General features: G+C 37.9%; 1 protein-coding gene across 2 annotated transcripts in view; it reads left to right on the top strand.

Annotated features, from left to right (window-relative positions):
• pja2 (praja ring finger ubiquitin ligase 2) overlaps positions 1-26,239 on the top strand; it is an 89,377-nt gene that overhangs the window by 11,856 nt on the left and 51,282 nt on the right. Inside the window, exons 2-3 of one of the 2 annotated variants that reach the window (XM_028804822.2) lie at positions 8,471-8,671; positions 9,151-10,216. In XM_028804822.2, the coding sequence (XP_028660655.2) occupies positions 8,473-8,671; positions 9,151-10,216 (1,265 nt within the window). In that variant the 5' untranslated portion in view covers positions 8,471-8,472. The remainder of the gene's footprint in view (positions 1-8,470; positions 8,672-9,150; positions 10,217-26,239) is intronic. The other variant, XM_028804823.2, reaches the window with a different exon arrangement.

The following is a 26,239-nucleotide window of genomic DNA, read 5'->3' on the forward strand; positions in this document are numbered from 1 at the left end:
GATGTACATTTATATTTGAAGCTGTTGATCTGAGCTGAGTTGCATCATATAGCTATCTTAATGTTAATCAGACAGTGTAGCTCTGAATATTCTTTTTTGGCAACGCAAATGCTTTTTAAACCTCAGCTGTTGTAGCCAGCCACTTTCTCTTTTCCATAGTATAGTTTTGACAGTTTATGAAAGACTGATTCCTCCCCCAAAGCCCCCGCCCCCGTGTCCAAGCCATAGTATGACATGAAAAGTTACAAATAATTAAACTAGCAGTATAAGGATGTTTACATGTGCTGAAGTTATGGTCCATGTTTTCCATATAGAAAAAGTTATTTAATCCATTGAATAAACTTGGAATTACATCAGTTCAGTTGTAGTACTAGCAGTGTAGGCACTCCCCAACAAACACTGTTCTGTAGTTGGGACCAAACATCCATGATCTTGGCAGAGAAATGGGGTGTGCCAATTTATACAAATGTAGGCTATTTGTAGAAGCAAAGTGAAAGGAGCAAGGTTCAGTGAAACTGATTGAATATGTATTTATCAAGTTAAGTGTGGTGGCTCTGAGAGTAGTCAACTTTGAACAACTGATCCAGTTCATCTAAACTGCAACCTTGAAAAAATACTAAAGTAGAGATTACAATTCTCATCAGACAGTGTGCTTCCCCAGTTGATTACATCAGCATTCACAAAGTTTAAATAAGAGCATTAATAAATCAAATGTGGTATTTCATCAGTGGTAGAAACTGCAGAGTTTGTGTTTTTTTTCCCCAAACTTCATGAATGACCCAGTGGAGCCAAACCATATAGGTGGATTGGTTTAGAGAAAAGGTTTAAAGGCTAGTTGGCGCAATGACCTCTAAAAAGAGAGCAACCAATTATTAAACCACTAGCGACTTGGCGCGCGCTACGCTGCGCGTTGGATGACCACAGTTGAAGGACTCCCTGTTTAAACGCGGCTGCCAGTCGTGAACTGGGTCCTTCATCGCACCGCATTTGATTTTTGCATGGGAAACAAAATTTCAAAACAAAACCCATGATTCACAAAGTGTGGGACGGAGACTAATCAGAATCGTATACGTTGTGTAAATGGTTGTGATGAAGAGGAGGATCATACCGTTGAGGACGTCCTGTGCTTGTCGAGGGGGCATGTAGTGGTACTTCATTCTGAAGAGCAAAGCAATGTAGGTCATTTTGAGTGGTCTTCATTAACTTCGTCAGTGACATGCAGCGCTGTGTCATCGCGTCAGTCACCTTCATTGCACCTTCATTGTCTGTGGAGTCGCACAATCGCGTGGCATTCGAGTGGACAGAGTCGAGTACTTCTTGGTAAACAACGTTCTGTGTGAAGTATTTATTAGTATCTTGTAGTAATTTCCCTTGACTTTTGCAAGGCAATATTTTGACTTTCACTTTTCGAAAACGTTTTCCTCTGGAGAAGGCGACATAGAGCTGGCCATGTGTGAAGACAGGCTCAGGTAGGAAAATACCTACAAGATCTAGTGTTTGACCCTGCGCCTTATTTATTGTAATAGCGTATGCCAATCGGAGTGGGAATTGCCTTCTGTGCATGTCAAAAGGCAGGTCAGAGTCATCCATAGTATCGAGACCTATCCTGGGGATGAAGACGTGTTGACCACAGTGTTTACCAGTGATTATGTTTGATTCAAGTAAGTGGTCATGCGTAATGTGTCCTCTCTATCTGTATGAGCTTGTCTATTATGGTTGTTTTGCAATCGTAAGGACCTCTCGTCGGGTTTCTCATTGGCACGCTTTTGCCTCTTTCTTTCGCGATCACGTCGTAATGTGTCCTCTCTGTCTGTAGGGGTTTGTCTATTATGGTTGTTTTGCAATCGTAAGGACCTGTTGTCGGGTGTCTCATTGGTACGCTTTTGCCTCTTTTTTCACGATCACGGCGTAATCTGTCTTCTCTCTCTGTAGGGGTTTCAGTTGCCTTTCGTTGTGCGGCAGAGACACGTCGTTGAGCTAATCTGTGTGAATGCTGAGTGTCCGTTTCTTGCGAGCGACTGGCACGCCTTTGCTTCTTTGCTTCGTGATCATGCTGTAATGTGTCCTCTCTCGCAGCAGCAGGTTCAGTTGCCTTTCGTTTCGGCATTGTTCCGTAAGGTCTCCTCCATACAAGTGCACATGGGTATCTGAAGACGGAAAGGCATAGTGGGCTGGAAGGGAGAAAATAGAAAATCGCGGCTTGAAACACACGAATTGGTGACCAGGGGAACCATCCGACTCAGATGCAGGGCTCGAAATACTCATGTGCACAAAGGGGAAAGAACGGAGGGGGGTAAGCAGGAATTCTGAGAGGGGAAGGACTGGGGCTTTTCTACGGGGGCGGCTATACAGCCAAAAGGAACCCAGACACGGACATGGATTCCGCGCTGGGCTTTTATTATACAGTAATCCCTCACCTATCGCGGGGGTTACGTTCCAGAGCCCCCCGCGATAGGTGAAAATCCGTGAAGTAGCGACCTATATTTATTTTATTATTTATACATATTTTAAGGCTTTATAAACCCTTCCCACACTCTTATAAACCTTTCTCACTCTCTTGTTAACCTTTCCCACGCTCTTATAAACACTTCCTATGCTCTTAAACACTTTCTACATTCTTAAACACCGCAGACCAACACTGCACACAGCGATCAGACGTCAATGTGTCTGCACTCGCTTTGTGAAGGGGGGCAGCTGAACTCGCGCTGAGCAGAAATGGACTTTGTGCTGCTTCTGCCAAAATGCCTGCTTGTCGCTCTTCCCGTGGAGTGTGTGTGTGTGTGTGTGTGTGTGTGTGGGTGTGTGAGAGCTGAACGCACCTTCGCTCAAACCCCCCCTCCCCGGAAGCGCAGTACGCTCCTGCCACTTCGCATTGTCAAGGGGGTGGGGAGCTGAATGAACGCTAAGGAGAAGTGGACTTTGTGCTGGCTTTGTGCTGCTTGTCGCTCTGCGTGTCAATAATTTAAAAGCCTGTACATCACCAATTTTCCTGTCTCACTGTCTTGTCTTGCGTGAAGTTAAAATGTTTTATAATAGTGAGATGTTACTCATATCCTTAGCCCGACATCCACATATCATATGTGTTAACAAAGTGTGTTTTATAAGTTTACATGTGTTTAAAGCATGTGGGATGGGTATTTTAAGGCTTAAACTATAAAAATGTTTATTTATATGGTCTTTCTATATCGCGGATTTTCTCCTGTTGCTGATGGGTCTGGAACATAACTTCCGCGATAGGCGGGCAATCACTTGTATTTAAAAATCCGCGAAGTCGTGAATCCGTGAAAAGTGAACCGCGAAGTAGCGAGGGATTACTGTATAGATGGTCATTTATGTATCGCTTATTACAAAGTGGCAGCAGTAGTAGCAGTCTTCTCTTATTCTAAACCTTTTAATTAAAATGAGTCAAGAAGATTTTATTTTTATTTGATCTCTTTTTCTGCTCTGGGTATCCAGAAATATTCCAGGAAAGATGTTGTGCTTGATGTTTAGCTTTAGTCTTGTTTTCTGGCTTGTTCCTACTTGTTTACATTTCATAAGGTTCTTGTTTTACAGGTCCTACAGAGTGTTTCTTTTTCCATGTATAGTTTTTTTTGGTTTTTTTTTTTTTATATTTGTATATGTGCAAGGTAAATCTTAGTACGTATATCACAACTAATCCCATTTCTGAACAACCATCTTAAGCAAAATCACTGTGATGTACTAATCACTGGTTATATTTTCTGCACACAATTTATATGGTGGCATCACCAAGAGTTTAAAATTTATTTATTTTTTTTTTATATATAATTGCTTTTCCTTGGGGTAGGTGTGTGAACACTCTAGTCTTTGTGAAACATTAAAAGTAGTGCAGTTGTTTTGTATCTAAACTGCTCATAATTATTACAGTAAAATAATTTAGTTCATTTATTTGGATATGATTCGATAAACTTAATTAATCCCATGGGTAAATTCAGATGTATACAGCAATAGAAACATAAAAAAACAAGGATACAGACTCGCAGGACAAATAATACAGCCAATCAATCAGTCAATCGATAGATAAATTAAATAGATGAATAAATATATATAAATAAATGAATATAGTGCTGATATTTCAAAATGAACCTAAAGAGTACATCAGGATGAAGCATTGAATTTCCTGACAATAGCGGGCAGAAAAGACTCCCAGAAGCACTTCTAAGCACACTGTAGTGGAATGAGTCTAGCTAGAAGTGCTCCAAGAGAGTGCTTCCTGGAGAGCATTTAGGGGAGTTTTCATGGTGGCATCCAATTTTGCCGCCTTCCTCTTTTACATAATGGCTCCCAGTTATTTTCCGATAATGTAGATGAAGGGTGTAAAGTGGGATTGAAGCCCATATGTGACAATGTTGACAAATCACGAACAAAGCTTGGGTGGCATACGTGTTCATGATTTAGTATGTGATGTCAGTATCATTGTTTACTATCAACATCTCATCAGTGCCAAACATGCCTGTCAGAACGGCTGGCATCAAATCGCCAGCTCTTTGAAATCTAAGACGGATACATCCATGCAGAGCAGAAAATGTCAGAGGAAAGAAGTGGGGATTAGGCTGTTGAAAGATAACAGTGTGACAGCAAGCTGCATTGCAACTCCAACAGGATGTGCGTGCTTCGATGTTTGATGAATGGTTCGATGTGGTGAAGGAATCCAACAAACTTAAATGCTGACATAACAAAAGTATTCATAGTACTTTTCATCAGTAATTTCTCACATAGGCAATCCCTGCAATGCAATACAGTTAAAGGTCTCCCACACCATCTTCTTTGTTGCTGTTGCCATCTTTTTTTTTTTTTTCACCTTTTCAGCAGCATCTTGCACTGCCACCTGGTGAAATTCTCCTGATTTACATAAACAACACGTGCAAGTGTAGTCTGTACACTACTTGCATAGCAGCAGCATCGACAAGTTTACGTGTCACATAGTGTTAAGTATATCTTGGCCCTTTTGTTAACAATGTCCAGTATGCAGTATCAACTTCTCTGGGCTCAGAGATGTACAGTCACACAGTGGAAGTGTGTATTGTGGTCAGATGAAAAGATATTCCAGATATTTTTGGAAGAAATGGATGCTGTGTGTTCTGGACCAAAGAGAAAGAACCATCCAGACTTTTATTGGCAACACGTCTTAAAGCCAGTGTCACTAATGGCATGGGGTTCTGTCAGTGCCCTTGGCAAAGGTAATTCATATTTCTGTGATAACAGCATTAATGCAGAAAAGTACATTGAGATTTGAGAGCAACATATGTTGCCTTTAAGACATAATCTTCAGGAACATCCATGCATTTTTCAACATGACAATGCAAAACCACATTCTGCCAACTTTACAAAGGCAAGGCGGCAGAAGAAGAGGGTATGGCTACTGAACTGGCCTATCTGCAGTCCTAACCTGTCCCTGATAGAAAATGCATGGAGAATTTTTAAACGAACGGTGTGACGACAATGACCCCGTACTGTTGCACACCTCAAGACATATTTGCAGGAAGAATGGAACAAAATGACACCTGAAACACTTCATTGCTTGGTATCCTCCGTGCCAAAACATCTTTTAACTGTTGTAAGAAGGAGTGACAACATTACGAAGTGGTGAATGCTTTACCATCCCAACATGCTTTGGAATGTATTAAAGGGCTGAAATACAGGAATGGATGTACGAGGGAAGTTCAAAATGTTTCTGCACTTTATATTTTTGTTGGAAATGCTGAAGGCGGGAGGAGTAGTAATTGGTCGTGTCTGAGAGTATCATTTGACTAGTTCTGTCAGGCAAACTGGCTGCCCTTGCAGTTTATTATAAGAGTTGTAAACCTGCGGTGAAAATGGCTGTGAAATGTAAAAAATTGCTCCAAAGAGGAACAGTGTTCTGTCATACGCTTTTTGTGGGCAGAAGCTGTGCCGGTAGCACAAATTCATCTACGTATGTGTGCTCAGTAAGGGGATAAGGTTCTCTCTCATAGAGTCATCTAAGAGGTTGCAGGAGAGCTAAATGTGAGTCTTGGATCTGCCTATGCCCTGATTCATGACAGCTTTAAGGAAGGTGGTTATGCAGGAAAGTGTTGTAATTAATTTTTGAAATTCTTAACCGTTTTTAAAAAAAAAAAAAAAAAAATGTTTTTGAACGTTCCTTGTATATTAACAAATTAAATGAAGTTAACCAGACAACCATGAAACATCTTGGGTTCATACTGTCTGCAATGAAATAATAGACAAATTTAAGGATCACTTTTTTTTTTTGCATTCTCCATACTTTTCCAGGTTATTCTGACTTGGGGTTGTAAATACACTAAACAAGAAAGCTTGTATAACTAAAATGTTCAGAAATGCAGTTTGGTTTTCTTCTTATTTGTTATTGATTGAAATACACTTTACAAAGAAAATGCTGTACATTAAGGAATTTAAAAAAGGATAAAATGTATCAGGTGTCCTGTCATTTAATAAATATTAGACTTGCGCCCCAACACTGGTAGCAACTTAATCCATTATTTTGAAGTGGAAACTTTGTTAAATTTATTTCTTCATAAAGTAAATCAAATTTTCTTCTAAAATTAAAATCCAAAGATATCTGCAAATACTTTATGGAAAACATGTACAGATTGTTTAATGATCTACATAGTACTGTACAGTACAAAAAAACAAAATAATTAATAATACATTATTTATATAGTGCTTTTCTCATGCTCAAGGTGCTTACAAAATTAATCTTTAATATCTGCAAACTAGATGATGAGTAGGCTATGTTGCCCGTTATTGATTTTGCAAAAAGATAGCCGGCATTCCAGACAGAGTTTAATTTATTAACTGCAAAGAAACTCAGCAATTACTAATGTCATCATGGGTTTTAATACAAACTTGAAGAAAAAGCAAATAATTTCATAATATTAAGCAATTGCATCAGAAGTTTAGAGCACTATCAATACCATTTTTGGCACAAAGACTATTGAACACAAAGAGATAAACAGTGTATTTTCTGAATATTTATAAGATATCTTCTGAATGTAATGAATACTACTCAAAGATTTTGTTTGAGCTGCTTACCACAAATGCAGGCAACCTGCATAAACAAGTTGGACAAATGATGTACATTTTCTGAAATGTTTAGAACTGTTACCCCTTTTAGAGTTAGAGAGAAGGCTGGGAAAATTTGCTATTGAACAGAATTTTGTAAATTTAAAACACAAGAAGTGTTTCACTTCATACATTTTAAACTGGATTAATGAGTGTATTTTAATTTCTATTTATCAGTTCCTTTAAAAACAAAAATCCCTTCACAGACCAAATGCCGAGAAGCACATGGTGTTATTTGATAAGTTATACTATCTTATCATGAATATATACGTATTGAGATTATAGAAGGAATCTGACCTCCATAAATTCATATGTTTGTCTGGCATTGCAGAGGAACTTTTACATTTATTCCTTTTTATTGACGGGTAGTAAAAGTGTAAGTGTAGCTTTGCGTGTGAGCTATATTGCAATAGTAAAAGTGCCATTCATGCAGCAGTGGGATTATAAACTGTTTGATCTTTGCTGTATGCATTGGTAAGTGGCTGGAGGTGAATATATATATAATATTAGTATTATATAATGTGGAATACTTGTAAACAAATTTAAACATGCAGCTCAGGTTGGATGGTTTGGAGACAAAGCCAGAGAGGTGAGAATGTGTTGGTTTGGACATGTCCAGAGGAGAGATGCTGGGTATATTGGGTGAAGGATGCTAGTGATAGAGGTGCCAGACAAGAGAAAGGTGCAAGAGGAGGTTTATGTATGTGACGAGAGAGGAAATGCAGTGGTGGGTGTGAGAGAGCAAGGTACAGAGGACGAGAAGATATGGAAACAGATGATCTTCTGTGGTAACCTGTAATGGGAGCAGCTGAAAGAAAGGTGACCCATTCAGGCATTTATATCTGTTATAATAAACACATACATTTGATTTGTGTCTGCAAGAGCTAACATTTCTATTTTTGTCATATATTTACACATATTATTGTAGACACAGAACGCACATGAAATGGATATACAATATTTCAATTCACGATCCTTACAACTCTTTGCTAGATAAAATCTTCAACACAGTCTTGAGTTGAAAGTGAAAATTCCGGCTCTGGAATGTCTTCATCTGTTTGAATGGGGGAAGGCTGAGTGCTGCTAATTGACACATTTGCAAAAAAAAGATGGTTATTGGCAGGTAATTGGTGTGGTGAAAAGGGCATTCAAGGTTCCTCTTGTTTGTAAGGAACAGTAGGGTCTTCAGGGGGAACAATATTTTTGCAGGGATACTGGTGTTAATTTAGTCATTTTATAGTTAGAATTGGTAATGTCGAAATTTTGCTTTATTCAGATAACTTAAGTTCTTGTTAATCTGGGCTACTGATGATCTTGCACAAATATGCTGTATAGATTTTTGTGAACTGTGATGTAACTGTTCTCTTTTCTGCTGTATCTTTCTTAGTAATGGGTCAGGAATGTGGTAAGCCAGCCTGGCCCAAGCCATCAGCAGGTTATCAAACAAGCACTGGATGCCGCTATGGAAGAAGGCATGCCTATATTGGGTTCCGGCCAACATTGGAAAAGCCAGAAAATCCAACCATGGAAAAAGGATGTCAATGGAAGGAAATGGAGATGGACTATATTCAAGAGAAGAATGCATTATGTGTGTATGATATAGTAACGTAATAAATGGCAGGCAAAAAGAACAATTTAATACAATCGGGCAATGCAGTACTTGAATGTTGTACAGAATACTTTTTTGTTTTTAATAGCATATTCAAACAGCTGCTGTCTAAACTAGCTTGTTTGTATGACATTGAAAGATGAAAAGCTATTGGCAGACTGAGATCATGTGCATATTAATACTATAATACAGGTTTATTGATCCATTGCAAGTACTAGTAGTTAACATATAGAAATGCAGTCAAAATACCAGTGGACAGGACATCGACGATAAAGTTTAAAAAACATGCACTGTAGCCTGTGTAGTGCTATTAACATTTATAATAGTATTTTTAGACTGTATGTCTTAATGTATTTGTGTTTAGGGAAAATCAAAGGCTTGCTTGCTACCAAAATCATTTTTCAGTACACCTTTGAACAACTTTTACCATACTGACATTGACTTCCTGTTTATTTTAGCAGCTGATGGACTCGTCAGTTCAACCTTAAAAGAGAACTCCTCGGCTAATATGGTTCTTCCAGAAAAAAATGGAGCAAAAATATATGAAGACTCCCATGAAAAAAATCTAAGATGCCCAAACTTTTCTACTAGTACTGCTCGTTCATGCAGATTAAAGAGAGAGCAAAAGTTAGTACATACTTCTGAAAATCGGGCAAAATTAAAAAAGAGCTCTGAAGCATGTGCATGGCCTGCATTGGAAGGCAACGAACCTCCACTTAATAATGCAAATGGATTTGGAATTGTTAATATTGACTCGTATGAGCCTGACAGTAGTGATGGGGAAGAAGAGATTCTTTCTGCCACTTCAGAAGCACATCCTGTTCTCCAAAAGCAATTAGACAATATGATAAATGAATTGGAAAAAGAATTTGATTATCTTAGTGGATTGCAGTCATATATATATTCAAAGACACATGAGGAGGTGGAAGCTACATCCAAAAGCTATTGTTCTGAGGTATGTTTGAAAGACTGTTGTCAGAACAGTGATAAAGTTTATGGAGAAATTTCCTCAGATTCTGAAGACAAGCTAGTAAAAACTGACCAGCATATGTCTGGTAATATCATTGGTAATGCTCCTTCAGGAAATGTTTGCAGCCTTCCGAAACTATTTGAATGTAAAGGATTGCAGGATTCAGGTGCCCCTGAAATGGTTGTGAGACCAAAAGTAAGGAAGCAAAATAATATTGGTGATATAGAGCAGAAAAAGTTGGAGTTGTCCAGGGACAACCAACAGAGTAATAACCATCAAAAATATACTGGAGTTGCAAGTGATCAGTGTTCACAGTCTCCAAACACTAAAACAAGAGAAATGGAGAAAGAATCCTTTTCTGAGCCTTCAAATAGCGAACAAGAAAAACATAGACCCAAGGATTACAGAAGCAAGAATGAGGTAACAAATCTCTGTCAGCGTATCATAGAAGGTGAACGGGAGGAGGATGATGATGATGATGATGATGATGATTTCTGGGAAGATTTGGACGAATTCAGTAAGAAGTGTGGTGCTTCAAGGACAGGCAATGAAAGGTAGTGTCTTTATGTCATTATTTGTGGTTATTTGCACTCACTGAATAATGCTTGCTCTAGAAAGCAACATCTGATATTATTTTGATATTTCACCTAAAATGTATAGATGACATACTTTTTCTGTTGTTGTTCATTGCATACGTCCATTATCAATCTTCACTGAATATAATCGGAAAACTTTATTTAAGAATTCTTTTGTTGAGTCTTTCAACTGATTTGCTTTCTGGTGCTTTGTGCCAAATACTTTTTATTTGTGTTTTTACTTCCTTTGTTTCAGATGACATTTTATGACACATTTTTGCGACTTTCAATAAAACGCTTTTCATTGTTTTTGAAACATCAAGGTTTGTTTTGCTGTCCGAGTAGCTGTTTCGCAATATAAATGCTAATGAAACTCTTAATGCTGACATTCTGTAAATGAATGTAATTTCCCTGTGTCCTTTTTAGCTAACACTTTATAAAATGTCACAAGATGGTTGTAATAGCTCCATGTATAACAAATTGAGTATGCATGTGTTTTATACATACAAGCATCTTGTGACACTGAAAACCGTGAAAGGAACATTAAAAATAAGAATTAAAAGAAAAAAAAAGTACCTTTTTGCTGTAGTGAGTTAAGAAATGAGTGCTACTTGGTTACATTTTCGGGCCTGAATTTCATTACTGACCTGAGGGAATTTCTTCCCAATGGAATTTTGTGGGTTTTGGGGCAGCATGGGTTTTACACAGAAAGTAAATACATTACCATTATGGACTTCCTGATCATTGGCATTTAATGTTTTGATAAATGAGAAACTTGCACTGCTTAAAATAAATAGCAACATTCAAAATCCAAACATGATTAAGATACATATGTATTCATCCATCCATTTTCCAACCCGCTGAATCCCAACACAGGGTCACGGGGGGTCTGCTGGAGCCAATCCCAGCCAACACGCAACAAGGCAGGAACCAATCCAAGGTAGGGTGCCAACCCACTGCAGGACACACACCGACACACACTCAGACATACACACACACACACACACACACACGCACACACTAGGGAACATTTAGAATCGCCAATCCACCTAACCTGCATGTCTTTGGACTGTGGGAGGAAACTGAAGCACCCGGAGGAAACCCATGCAGACACAGGGAGAACATACAAACTCCACACAGGGAGGACCCAGGAAGTGAACCCGGGTCTCCTTACTGTGAGGCAGCTGTGCTACCACTGTGCCACCGTGCCACCCTACATATATATCTGTATTTATAAAAAAAAAAAGATTGAGGGTATTTTAATTTATAGCCGCTCATTTACAGAACCTGTTTAAAGCTGCTTTTATAACACATTTCTCAAATCGGGTATATGACGAAATTGTTTTGTCTGGTTTATGGCATTTGCTGCTGTTCTAATTATATATGTATCGGTACAAACAGGAAATATTAGTAACTTAGCACTTGGTGAAATGTAATATTTAATGAACAAGTCCCATTTGTTAAAAATCACAAAGCAGTGATTTTTAAGTCTTGCAGTTGTATCCTTGTTTTTTTATGTTCATCACCACTTTAAGCTTGCCTTGTATGAAGTGAAATAATGGATTGATTTTTATAAGATGTTTTCACAATTCCTGTAACAACCGTGTCTGTTGTGTTTTCAAGATATATTCCATAAGTGATCAGACATTTGTGTATGCCTGTGCACTCTTGGAAGAATTAGCTGTAGAAAATGACTTGTTGTTATAATGTACTGCAAATTTTAACCTTAATTTCGGTCACTCCATATGACTCCACAGTCATTTGATAAAATGATGTTTGATTGTTAAAAAATATTTTTAAAAATATCTGTCTGCATGTTTGACGAAAATGTTGTGAAATTGATGCTTAACTGGTTTCCCCTTGTGATTTTTACAACTGTGTAATTCACAAAAGAAGGTTTTGAAGTCTGAAAAGGTTTCTGTGGGTTTAAAGAAAGAAACCTTACCTTTTAAGTATTTGGCAACACTGTAAACCAGCCTCTGTGAGATAAGATTGGGAAAATGGGTTCTATTAATATGTTTCAAATGTAGAACATATTATAGTCAATATGGCCCATCATCCTTGTCCCAGGCTTTTAGTACCTGTCAAGATTTCAGTAAGTTGGATTTTAAGAAATAAGAGAACCACCCATCCGAGGCACTAGAGGTGAACCACAGAGATTGAAAATAAAAACATAAACCATTGAGCATAAATAATTGCAAAGAATCAACAATACTAATCCTCCACATCTCTTTCCCCACTTTGAGGTTTGACCCAAGTTGTTGTCTAGTAATTTATATTTTTTCAAGGTTGATTTTTCCATATATTTCAAGTTTAAGAATGGCTATAAAAGTTAATCTAAAGCAGAGAAGAGCCGATGAGTGAAACAAACACTGGCTGGCTATATTCTGGAAGAACAGCAAAGCATTCCACACCATGCAAAACCAGAAGATCTCTGGTTAGTTCTCCAAGATGTTTGGAACAACCTACCAGCCGAGTTCCTTCAAAAACTGTGTACAAGTGTACCTAGGAGAATTGATGCTGTTTTGAAGGCAAAGGGTGGTCACACCAAATATTGATTTGATTTAGATTTCTCTTTTGTTCATACACTGCATTTTGTTGATTGATGAAAATAAATGATTAACACTTCCATTTTTGAAAGCATTTTTTGTTTACAGCATTTTTTTTCACACCTGCCGAAAACTTTTGCACAGTACTATATGTATGTATGTATGTATGTGTGTATAAATATAATATAAATATAATATATAATATAAAAAAAAAATCCAGGGAGACGTGATCTTCACGTGAAGATCAGGGAAAACACTTAAAAGTGTCACGGGAACATTAAACATGAGACTTGGTGCCAAGAGATTGACCCAGGACCGTCTCACGGGGACGTAGAACATGAGATTCTTGCAAGACACTCCCTACTTACAACCAATATCAAATAAGACCACGGGCAGCACAACACTCAGTCATATCAAGGCTTTGAGCACACACAGATCCAGGCTCTCTGCGCATATAAAGCGTATAAGGACAATACATTATAGAAGAAACTTCGACGACTAAGCGAAAATGAAAGAGCAGCGCGGAGAAAAGAGACTCAAGCATTTGAGAGAAAGAAATGCAAAAAAGAAAAAGAATAATCTATTTGCAAATTGAGAAGATAAGGAAACTAATAAACAGCCCGGAACAAGTGAAATTGAAAAAAAAGTATGTCTAATCGGGCTCAGCATTAAAAGACAAAGAGTAAAAGACACAGTAGAACTTCATAAAGACGTTCAAAAACTTTGGCGTTATACACATGCAGAGCAGGTTAGAGATTATGAAAGCAGTGGCGTTCGAAAGGCTCAAAAAAAACGGCACAATACAAATGCCTAATTTGCTCCCAGCTCTTAAAACAATGACAAGCAAAACACGCAGCTCGCCAGTAGCAGAAACCCAGAAGATGATCCGACGGCTTCTCCTTAGCATGCGTTCAGCTGCACCCCCACCCCCCAATAACGTGAACAGCGTGAGACATCATTTAAAACCAGTCCACAGACATCTAACCTAGCAGTTGTTGGATTGCTGTTGGCAGACACGCTTCATGTGCTCCCAGCTCTTAAAACAACTGCAAGCGACAAGCAAAACACGCAGCTCACCAGCAGCAGAAAGCCAGCGGATGATCCGACCGCTTCTCCTTAGTGTGCGTTAAGCCGCACCCCCTTCACAACGCGAGCAGCGTTGTACGTCCTGCAAGAAAGAGATGAAAGTACACCCAGGGTTTTTACAAAAGTTTTAAAGTAAAAGTGAAAATAATGCATATGTAACAATTCCCATGAAACTAACAATCTCTTTAAATTTTATATACACGATAAACCAAACCCGGGGGTGGGCAAGCAAAGCGAGCAGGGGGCGGTACCCCCTAGTGTGTGTGTATGTGTGTGTGTATATATATATATATATATATAATATATAATAATATACATACATACATGAATGTGCTGGTCATAAAATTAGAATATCATGACAAAGTTGATTTGTTTCAGTAATTCCATTCAAAAAGTGAAACTTGTATATTATATTCATTCATTACACACAGCCTGATGTATTTCAAATGTTTATTTCTTTTAATGTTGATGATTATAACTGACAACTAATGAAAGTCCCAAATTCAGTATCTCGGAAGATTAGAATATTGTGAAAAGGTTCAATATTGAAGACACCTGGTGCCACACTCTAATCAGCTAATTAACTCAAAACACCTGCAAAAGCTTTTAAATGGTCTCTCAGTCTAGTTCTGTAGGCTACACAATCATGGGGAAGACTGCTGACTTGACAGTTGTCCAAAAGACGACCATTGACACCTTGCACAAGGAGGGCAAGACACAAAAGGTCATTGCTAAAGAGGCTGGCTGTTCACAGAGCTCTGTGTCCAAGCATCTTAATAGAGAGGCGAAGGGAAGGACAAGATGTGGTAGAAGAAAGTGTACAAGCAATAGGGATAACCACACCCTGGAGAGGATTGTGAAACAAAATCCATTCAAATATGTGGGTGAGATTCACAAAGAGTGGACTGCAGCTGGAGTCAGTGCTTCAAGAACCACCACGCACAGACGTATGCAAGACATGGGTTTCAGCTGTCGCATTCCTTGTGTCAAGCCACTCTTGAACAAGAGACCGCGTCAGAAGTGTCTCGCTTGGGCTAAAGACGAAAAGGACTGGACTGCTGCTGAGTGGTCCAAAGTTATGTTCTCTGATGAAAGTAAATTTTGCATTTCCTTTGGAAATCAAGGTCCCAGAGTCTGGAGGAAGAGAGGAGAGGCACAGAATGCACGTTGCGTGAGGTCCAGTGTAAAGTTTCCCACAGTCAGTGATGGTTTGGGGTGCCATGTCATCTGCTGGTGTTGGTCCATTGTGTTTTCTGAGGTCCAAGGTCAACGCAGCCGTCTACCAGGAAGTTTTAGAGCACTTCATGCTTCCTGCTGCTGATGAACTTTATGGAGATGCAGATTTCATTTTCCAACAGGACCTGGCACCTGCACACAGTGCCAAAGCTGCCAGTACCTGGTTTAAGGACCATGGTTTCCCTGTTCTTGATTGGCCAGCAAACTCGCCTGACCTTAACCCCATAGAAAATCTATGGGGTATTGTGAAGAGGAAGATGCAATACGCCAGACCCAACAATTCAAAAGAGCTGAAGGCCACTATCGGAGCAACATGGGCTCTCATAACACCTGAGCAGTGCCACAGACTGATCGACTCCATGCCACGCCGCATTGCTGCAGTAATCCAGGCCAAAGGAGCCCCAACTAAATATTGAGTGCTGTACATGCTCATACTTTTCATGTTCATACCTTTCAGTTGGCCAACATTTCTAAAAATCCTTTTTTTGCATTGGTCTTAATTGATATTCTAATTTTCCGAGATACTGAATTTGGGACTTTCATCAGTTGTCAGTTATAATCATCAACATTAAAAGAAATAAACATTTGAAATACATCAATCTGTGTGTAATGAATGAATCTAATGTACAAGTTTCCTTTTTGAATGTTATTACTGAAATAAATCAACTTTGTCATGATATTCTAATTGTATGACCAGCACCTGTGTGTGTGTGTGTTATATATAATATTTTACTGTCCCATGCCTAGTGGTGATGTGGGAAAATATGATGCTGTTGAGTATTGCAGTACATCATTGATACTTTGAGGACAATCAGGATTTTTTTCCGAATTAATTATTATTATTATGATTATTATTATTTTTTTTGCATTTGTTTTTGCCTCTATTGTTGGTATGGAAATCAGTGTAGCAGTGGAGACCTTTGTTTTGTGTCAGTTCTTGGGAAGGAAAAATTGATTATATTTCATAAATCCAAGCTTAAGATGCAGTTCAACAGATTGTGTCTGCAACAATATTCCATACTAACAATCGTATCAAATGCTGCTTTGTCATGTAAAAACATTTACGAAAGGTATATTTAACTTCTAAGGTTATTTTTGGTATTGATGGACTAGTGAATACCGAATATCCGTAAGTTATCATCCTTGATTTATTTTTACACCATACAATACTTACCTATATGACATTCACTTATCACTCATTCTCATCACACACCACAAGGGCCGAGGCTACCTATCCCAGCAATCAGTATCTCAACAATGGCTAAGGTTGTCTATGACCGTATCAAAACCTTAACAAGGGCAGAAGTTACTAATTTGCTTCACTCTCAAATGTCACATTTGTCAGAGCACCCTAATTGTTACCCCTTAAAAGGGCTAGATTTACACAAAACATTATTAAAGGTAAAGAGCTGTGCTCTGGCCAGGACTTCCCGGGACTACAGAAATGTAACAGAATTAGCAACAAACATTCAAGACATACTTCAACAAGGTTTTTTAATTGGGGGGGGGGGGGGGGCACAAAGCTTAGGTTCTTCGATTATGCCCCTATCTTTCTGTTTTCCTGGTTACTACCTTTGAAAGTGCTACACAACTAATGAATCACTCAAACAAGCACACTAAGGAAGATGATATCAATAAGCAAGGCAAGTTTCATTTAGTTAATATTCAAACTTTTATCATTACTCATTACTTGCATTTATTTGCAAAGAAAGCAGGCATAAATACTAGAAGTCAAAAATAGAAAAAACATACCACCTGAACAATTCAAGCCATTGAAGCTTCGCTTCACTATAACTGAGAGAGAAATGTGTGTGTTTAATTTCAAACACCCATTCTTCTTAATCCAGCTAAGGCATTCTTTAAAAGTGTCCACTATTTTGCAGCCTTTCTCCTTCTCCTTCTTGGGGTGCATTTCAGATGACACAGCACTTTTGTCCTCCGACAGTGTGATGGTTTGATGCATCTTCAGTTCTCATTTTTCACATTAAAAGTTGTGTGCCATCCCTGTGTTTTAAAAGCCTTATGTCATCTCCCTTTTCCAAAAACGATATTGCCTCTGTATCATATCGATATGTCCTTTATTTTATACTGTAACTTGATGGCTATTTTAGTAAGTTTTATCAGTCAAAACTGAATGACAGAAAATGTATCTTCTTTCTTGATCTTCTGTCAGTCTGAATTTATTTAAAGGTAATCATGATATAAATTCTTCCTATCTCCTACTTAACATCTTCTTATAGGCATATACCCACTGATTAGTTTACCTGAGCTTAAACATATATGCATTCTAATAGATAATAAAACTCCCTAACATTTACATTTGTGTATCCGTCCCAGAATTCTTGTCTCATTTGCATCCCAGAATTATACACTCTTCAAATATATTGTTATTCCCATCAGTTTGTTTAGCTGAAGGCTCAAAAGAACAACAAATATAATAGACTCCTTTTCTAAAGTGGTGTCAAACTTGGCCCACAATGTCTAAAACTTTTACTTTAAATTGAATGATCGGTTTCATGTAGGAGGTGGATTCCAATCGATCTGAGATATTGGCTACTGATACAGATTCTATTAAAAAAGCGTGTTTTTTGATATTAATGACAGATAAACGATAACAATATTGAAATGAAAAATGATGGTTAATCAGAAAATCAACATTTCTACCCAGGCCTAATGGAGAGAGCTTTTCTTGTCCTTGTAAATATTCTCCACAACACTGAACACTTGCTCACTTGGCACTGCTGATCATTTTACTTGAGCAAAAAGAATCCATGCTAAACGAGGTGCAGAATCCGGCGGACTAAAGTAACTATAGTTCTTTTTTTAATGTGTGTAAGCAATCAGGAGCAATTTTGTATGAGTTTCAAATATGCGTACAAGCACGTGAAGTGCCCCGGTACCACTTTTCTCTTTGATCATGCCACTATCTGTATGCAGAATGTCCTGTTTTTGTTGTGGATGGTGTTTTCAAAGTGATGGCTCTGCAGAACTCGGTTTAGTTTTCCCTATTAGTGTTGCATTCTTTGCTATTTGCACCACAGGCAATGAAGCTAATTTTTTTTTTTTGTTTTTTTTTTTTTGTTTGTTTTGTTAAGTAATAATGAAGCAATCAGGCATATGTTAAGTACAAACTGGCATGTAAGTAGCACTTAGAACTTTTAAACCTACATTTGAATATATCATATAGGTTGACAATCTGTATTATTAAGAGTATTTATATATTGGTAGAGAAATACAGTCTAATGTGAGCTGGGTGATAAGGCAAAAAAAATAAAGCCTTAAGGACAATTTACTGTTAAATATTTCACTTTCAATTTTTTGTCGCGAGATAAAAAAAACACACACAATGAGGTTGTCCACCTTTTGTGAACTGGAAATGCAATATCTTTCCTAGAAATTTAAAAACCTATTTTATTGTAAGTGAGAAACCTTAGAGGCAGAATTTCAAAGAAAAAGTCATATTTTAAACTGACAAATAAAAAGAAAAGATTGCAATAGCCAAAAGGACACAGACACTAGATGAGAGAGGACTGGAAAACCATATTATAGTCATCATTCCAAACTCCTCCTTTCTCTGTTACACATGACACTAATATTTACTGTAGTGGTGTGCGGTATACTGGTGGAAAAAGACAGGTGTGGTTTGGAATGGGCATTCAGTTACCGGACACGGTCAGCACTTCTTGCATTGCACAATGACCCCTCTCTTTCATTCTCCAAAAGTTTTTTTTTTTTTTTTTTTATTTGGCCCTCTTCAAAGTGTGAAGATATTTCTCCCAATTCCTGCAATCATAAAAGAAACCAATACGAACCTGATTAAACTGAGTACTAATGAAATAGATAGCCCAGGATTTACCATTAAACAAAATAAACACATGCTTAGGGTACCAAGGGAAATGGAGCACCACATAGCTTTTAAAAAAGTGGTAGAAAACTTTAAATATAAAGTTACATGGCAGTAGCAAAAAATTATTTTTATGACTTTTGATCCATTCATATTGAAAGCTAGATGTCTTCAAAGTTAGAAAGCAGTGGAATTTTGGAATTGAAGTTGTTTTGTTTCATACAATTTGTGTATTTATTAGAATATCTTTTTAGTAGGTTGCCCACAATCACTGATTTCTGTGGAAAGTGTGTGACAAGTGTGGAAGCTTTTTTAGTAGCCTGTATTGTTTGTTAGCCTTCTGCTAAGGCAGTTTTCAGTCAATGTTCAGTAGATGTACATTTGTATTTTATGTATATTTTTTCATGTTCGCAAAGATATTTTGAAAGGCAATATTAAAGTCTAGTTAGGTTTCCTTGTTTCTGTTCACTAGGGAACCAAAGGAATTGGGGGTGTAATGGCTTTTTGTATATTTTTGTCATTTTTTTTTTTTTTTTTTTTTTTTTTTTTTTTTTTTTACTGTATAGTCATTTTCAAATATTCTGTCTTTTTAATTGTATATGCAATATGTTTATTTCTTGTTCAGCTCTTCGTACTTTTATTTTGCATAATAAGATATGTTAATTATAAATTAAATCAGCGGACTCAAATCATTCTTTTAAAACCCAACTTGAAACTCATTTATTCAGGAAGGCATTTAATTTACCCTGACATTCTGACCCTATCTTTCAGTTTACCTGTCTTTTCCCAGGTGCCCGTGATGGTTTGCATTTGTATCACAAATTAATTTTATTTTTTAAGTGTTTTCTTGTAGTATTTGCTTTTTATTATGGTTTATTGTCTGTTGTTCTAAAGCATTGTACTTTCTGTATTTATTTTTATTTAGTGTTTTATGCAGTTATTATTTTTTTTTTATCCAATATTGTGTATTTGATCTTTTTTTTTTTAGGCTTTTTCACTGGTGTTCATTTTGGAATTCTGTGAAGTGCTTGAGCAAGGCACTGTATTAATAAAATATTACATTAATTGATCAAAATGGTCCTTATAAAAATAAATATTAATAGATTGTATAGAGGTTGAAATTTTACGCATGCATTTTCAAACGGAGACTTTTCAAACAGTTTTCAGTTGTAGCCTTTATTTACGTAATTTTTATAAAATCAAAATTAATTGTAGACGATCACAATGCTCTCCTTGTGCTGTCATTAACTGATACTTCTAGCATGTCTCATAGGATTTTTTCCAGCATTAGTAATGATGTTGAAAATCAAAAAAAGACCAGTGAATAGTATTTATTTTACATCTGTATCATTCTGCATCAATTTTAATATGGTCAAAGCTTGGTAGGATTGATACCTAACAGTATAATTTTGTATAACAGCCATCTGAAACATTTTTGCAAACTTGGGAACTTTTTTTTATTAAGTATTTTCTGACATTATAATGATTGTTTCCAATAAAATGGTATTTTGAACTGATTCATGCACCTTCTGGAGAACTAAGAAATAGAAAAGCAATTGTATATCTGATAATGAGAGCTTGCAGTAGTAGTGGCATAGCCATAAAGTTGCAGGTGAATTTGGCTTTTAGTGAGTGATATTGTACTTTAGGGAATGTAATTTCTGCAACTTTTACAAGCTTAAAATGTCAGCTGAACCCATGGGTTTAAGTTTGATTGCATTGCTTTTTTTTCTGAAATTGAAAGCCCTTGAGAATTGAATACCACTGCCTGCTATTTAATGCTCTGCTGATTTAGCACTGTGCTGACAAATTACCCCACAGCACCTGAACTAAGCGTGGCACTTTAAGATCACTGTAGTAGTGTAATAAGTAATTACCAAGATATGTTCTACATAGGCAGTTAGGGGGGGGGGGAAAGCTTGCTTTTGCTATTGGCTCATTTACAGCCATTTTCAAACAGTAATTAAATGTGAGGTGTTTTTTTTTTTTTTTTTTAAATGTCAAGTAAGATGCTTGGATCAGAATGTTTCAACATTGCCGGTTGGTTAAGTTAGAAATACATATTAAGACTTGCTCCAGGAAAAGAGGTTTGAGGAGAAACGTGAAGGAATTTTTTAAATATGAAAAATGCTGACATCTTATGAAGTACATTTGAAGCTTTACATTCATTTTCTCACTCCACTGTGCATAGCCTGCTCTCTGAAAACCTTTGATGCTCCAGAATATATGTGTGTTCTTAATAGGTATGAACATGGCAAGCTTTTAGAAATCTTCACTTGTTTGATAATCTCCTATGTTGTTCATTTCTGTTTATCGGTACAGTACAGTACAAGCCATTCTGCATATGCATTCCTTGGTTTTTTGTTAATGGTCACAAATAAGAGTGGGTAGACTAAGGGCATAAGCTTCTGCTTTGTAATCACATGGTTATAGTGGTGCATTGATTACATCTTCATCTACATAAGAAGTGTTTGCTTTGGGAGTAGTAAATTAATTGTTTTTACAACTGCAAAGTCATCGGATGTGAAGGGTTTATGTATGTTGAGGTTAATGTGTATTAAGTTGATTGCTCAGTGTTGGGTATTGTCACCAGTGCTTAGAAGCTTCAGAGTTGCACATATCAATGTAAGGGTAATTTTAATATATACAAGCTTAAAAACTGTATATGATTACAAATGAACCCTGTTTGTCTTAGAGCCATGGAAGTCATCTCAAGGTAATTCAACACCTGTCCAGCCCACATTCATATTTTTTTCTTTTACTTGTGTATTCCATTCCTTACGATGTTTCTACTTGCAAAACTTAGGTTATTAATAATTTAAATGCATTGATTTATTTATATTGGGCCAGCTTGGAAACCAAAATAGTCACCACTATGTAGATATATAGATACATATTTCATTGCAAATTTAGCATTTGTATATTTGTGTTCAGCAAAGAAGTGTGTCTTTTGCCTGTCCTGCTAAAATGCATATTTGCTGTGCTTTGTGCTTTGAATAAGTGCTGGGAGGTATACCGGTTCATACCGAAAACTGTTTTTTATTTTTTGTTATGATATGGATTTTTCTTATACTGCAACACCGGTTAAAGTAGCTTAAACAACGTTCAGAACATGGTGCATCGGGAAACTGTTTAAAGGGGGACCTTTTTTCACTGCTACACCACTAAACATGCATGCAACGGAATACATGCGTTGGTGGAGGTATTGAGTGGTGACAATGGACAGAGAACATTTTGAAAATGAAGCTGTAGTAGACGATAAACTTGAACATGTTGACAAAGAAGAAATTTTGCCGAAAGCAGGAGCCGTGTCCATTGTCTGGAGGTTTTAAAAGGTCTGTTGTGGACCAAACAACTACTTACTGTTAATGCTGTTGAGCTAAAGGTGTCGCCGGCAACACAAGCAATTTGCTGCACCACCTTAGCCACAAACATGCTTTGGAGTACCATGAATGTGTGGAACTAAGATTGGCACCATCCATGTCCTCAGGTAAAACTGAAAACGCTAGAGGACACTCGAGTCAGACGTCACTTGTAGACGTGTTTGCTAGAGATACTGCTTATGACAAAAAAGCAAGCGGTTGATCGAGATAACCAACGCCATTACAATCCATATAGCTAACGTGTCAGTGGACAGAGACTGTAAACATTAACAGAAAGTGTAGTTGGTTTACAAAAAATAATATTTACTATTTATTCCTTTTCTAAGACATGTTCAGTGCAATACAACTTTTGACAAGCACCTCTGGATATTTTACTAAGTCTAAATGCCTCTTTGGATGGTTGAAAATATGTTGTCAAAATTACAGTTTAAGTTGTTTGCAAAATTTGTTATATACACACAGTCATATATGAAAAAGGTTGGGAACCCCTCTCTGCCTGCATAATAATTTGCTTTCAACAACAAAAGATAACAGTGGTATGTCTTTCATTTCCTAGGAACATCTGAGTACTGGGGTGTTTTCCGAACAAAGATTTTTAGTGAAGCAGTATTTAGTTGTATGAAATTAAATCAAATGTGAAAAACTGGCTGTGCAAAAATGTGGGTCCCCTTGTAATTTTGCTGATTTGAATGCATGTAACTGCTCAATATTGATTCCTTGCAACACCAATTTGGTTGGATTAGCTCGTTAAGCCTTGAACTTCATGGACAGGTGTGTCCCATCATCAGAAAAGTTATTTAAGGTGGTCAATTGCAAGTTGTGCTTCCTTTTGACTCTTTTCTGAAGAGTGACAGCATGAGATCCTCAAAGCAACTCTCAAAAGATCTGAAAACAAAGATTGTTCAGTACCATGGTTTAGGGGAAGGCTACAAAAAGCTAACTGTCAGTTTCAACTGTAAGGAATGTAATCAGGAAATGGAAGGCCACAGATGCTGATAAACCCAGGTCTGGCAGGCCAAGAAAAATACAGGAGCAGCATATGCACAGGATTGTGAGAATGGTTACAGACAACCCACAGATCACCTCCAAAGACCTGCAAGAACATCTTGCTGCAGATGGTGTATCTGTACATTATTCTAAAATTCAGTGCCATCTATATGGTAGGGTGATGAGAAAGAAGCTGTTTCTGCAGTCACGCCACAAACAGTCGCTTGTTGTATACAGATGCTTGTTTAGACAAGCCAGATTTATTTTGGAACAAAGTGCTTTGGACTAATGAGAGAAAAATGTTGTTACTTGGTCATAACAAAAAGTGATTTGCATGGTGGAAGAAGAACATTGCATTCCAAGAAAAACACCTGCTACCTACTGTCAAATTTGGTGAAGATTCCATCATGCTGTTGGGGCTGTGTAGCTAGTTCAGGGACTGGGGCCCTTGTTAAAGTTGAGGGTTGGATGAATTCCACCCAATATCAACAAATTCTTCAGGATAATGTTCAAGCATCAGTTACAAAGTTGAAGTTACGCATGGGTTGGATATTCCAACAAGACAATGACCCAAAACACAGTTCGAAATCTACAAAGGCATTCATGCAGTGGGAGAAGTACAATGTTCTGGAATGGCTGTCACAGTCCCCTGACTTGAATATCACTGAAAATCAATGGGATGATTTGAAGCAGGCTGTCCATGCTTGGCAGCCATCAAATTTAACTGAACTGGAGAGATTTTGTATGGAAGAATGGTCAAAAATACCTCCATCCAGAATCCAGACACTCCTCAAAGGCTATAGGAGGCGTCTAGAGGCTGTTATATTTGCAAAAGTAACTCAACTAATATCTCTTTTGGGGTGCCCAAATTTATGCACCTGTCTAATTTTGTTATGATACATATTGCATATTTTCTGTTAATCCAATAAACTTAATGTCACTGCTGAAATACTACTGTTTCCATAAGGGCATGTCATATATTAACAGGAAGATGCTACTTTGAAAGCTCAGCCAGTGATAAACAAAAGTCCAAAGAATTAAGAGGGGTTCTCAAACTTTTTCATATGACTGTAAGTGTGTATGTATTGTGGTACCCGGATGGGGGTGGTACCCATCCGGGACGCCCGAGAAGATTGGAGGAGGGCTTGTGCCTCCTCCAGACCTCGAGGGGGCGACCGCCCTGGGGGCCGGGGGTACAGAGCTGGGTAGCTCGACCCTCTAGGGGCCGTGGTCATCGCCAGGGGGGACCCCAATACCTGGAGGACCCTGGACCTCAGCACTTCCGCCACACCAGGAAGTGCTGGGGGGAAGAGGAACCGGGACACCCGGAGTGCTTCCGGGGAGACAGCCGGCACTTCCGCCACACTGGGGCGTGTCGGTGGGAGATTGCCGGGAACACACCTGGAGCACATCCGGGTGCTTATTTAAAGGGGCCGCCTCCCTTCAGAGAGGGACTTGAGTTGGGTGGAAGAGTGGACAAGGTTTCGGGAGGAGAGAAGGAGGCGGTCTGAAGAGAGAGAAAAGGCATTATTGATTGGCCTGGACTGTGGGGTATTGGGGCTTGCGAGTGAATTATTGTGACATGGAAACCGTAAATAAATGTGTGTGGGGTGATTTAAACGTGTCTGCCTGTCTGTGTCAGAGTCATATTCCACAGTATGTATATATAATCTATCTATACTAATAAAAGGCAAAGCCCTCACTCACTCACTCATCACTAATTCTCCAACTTCCCGTGTAGGTGGAAGGCTGAAATTTGGCAGGCTCATTCCTTACAGCTTACTTACAAAAGTTAGGCAGGTTTCATTTCGAAATTGTACACGTAATGGTCATAACTGGAACCTCTTTTTTGTCCATATACTGTAATGGAGGAGGCGGTATCGCGTCATCACGCCTCCTACGTAATCACGTGAACGCCCAAAGAGCGCTGAAGAAAACATTCTCCGTCAACCCCCACATTCCCCCCGCCTTGAGTGTCTTTTAATACTGTGTAAGCATATATATTAACACATGTGCAATTAAACGTGCATTTACGGGGTGATTTCTCAGGCTTAAAAGCTCGCCTTTTATTAAAAAAAGTAAATGCAAACTGTTTTCATTCTGAAGGGCACAAACCATGTTGGATTTTGTAATGATAGTTGATTAGTAAGGTCTATTAAGGGATACTTACAGAATGATTAGTAATGCCTGTGAATGCGGACGCAAGTAGGAGAATGGGCGTGAACTAAAGAACGAGTAGTAACATGTACAGTAAATGTCTCTAAAGTCTGTCTATTACAAAGTTATTATATCTTTCAATCCTGTGTATTGATTAAACTACGAACCTAACAAGATCACTACATGGTGTCAGATGTGGCGGATTAGAAGAGGTTCAGCTTTTGAACGAGTCTCGTGTCTGTGAGTAACCCGAAAATGTGGTCAGAAAGCGCTAAGACATTCTAGCAAAAGAGAAAAAAAAAAAAAAATATGGAAGGATTACAGCCCTCACCAAATCTCCAGTTAAAGGGAAATGTAGCTGAAAATTGGAAAAGATTTAAACAGAGATTCGAGTTGTATCTTGCTGCGAATAAAGCAGATAGGAAAAGTGAAAAAATGAAAGCGTCTATGCTTCTACATGTAATTGGCGAAGAGGCGCTAGAGGTGTATAACAATTTTCAGCTTGAAGAAGATGGAGACAATATGAAATTGAACAAAATAGTTGAAAAATTCGAAGCGTATTGCAACCCAAAGCGCAATGTGACGTTTGAGCGGCACAAGTTTTTTACATGTTTCCAGAAAAGCGGCGAAACAATAGACCAGTATGTGACGGAATTGCGTAATAGGAACTGTTCTAAGAAGAAACCGTCGAGACATCAAAGGACCAATAACCTCTAATCAGAACACTAACACCAGTGAAACAAATATTAACGAGAAAACA

Source organism: Erpetoichthys calabaricus, chromosome 7, assembly GCF_900747795.2.
Source record: "Erpetoichthys calabaricus chromosome 7, fErpCal1.3, whole genome shotgun sequence".
Classification (NCBI taxonomy): Eukaryota; Metazoa; Chordata; class Cladistia; order Polypteriformes; family Polypteridae; genus Erpetoichthys; species Erpetoichthys calabaricus.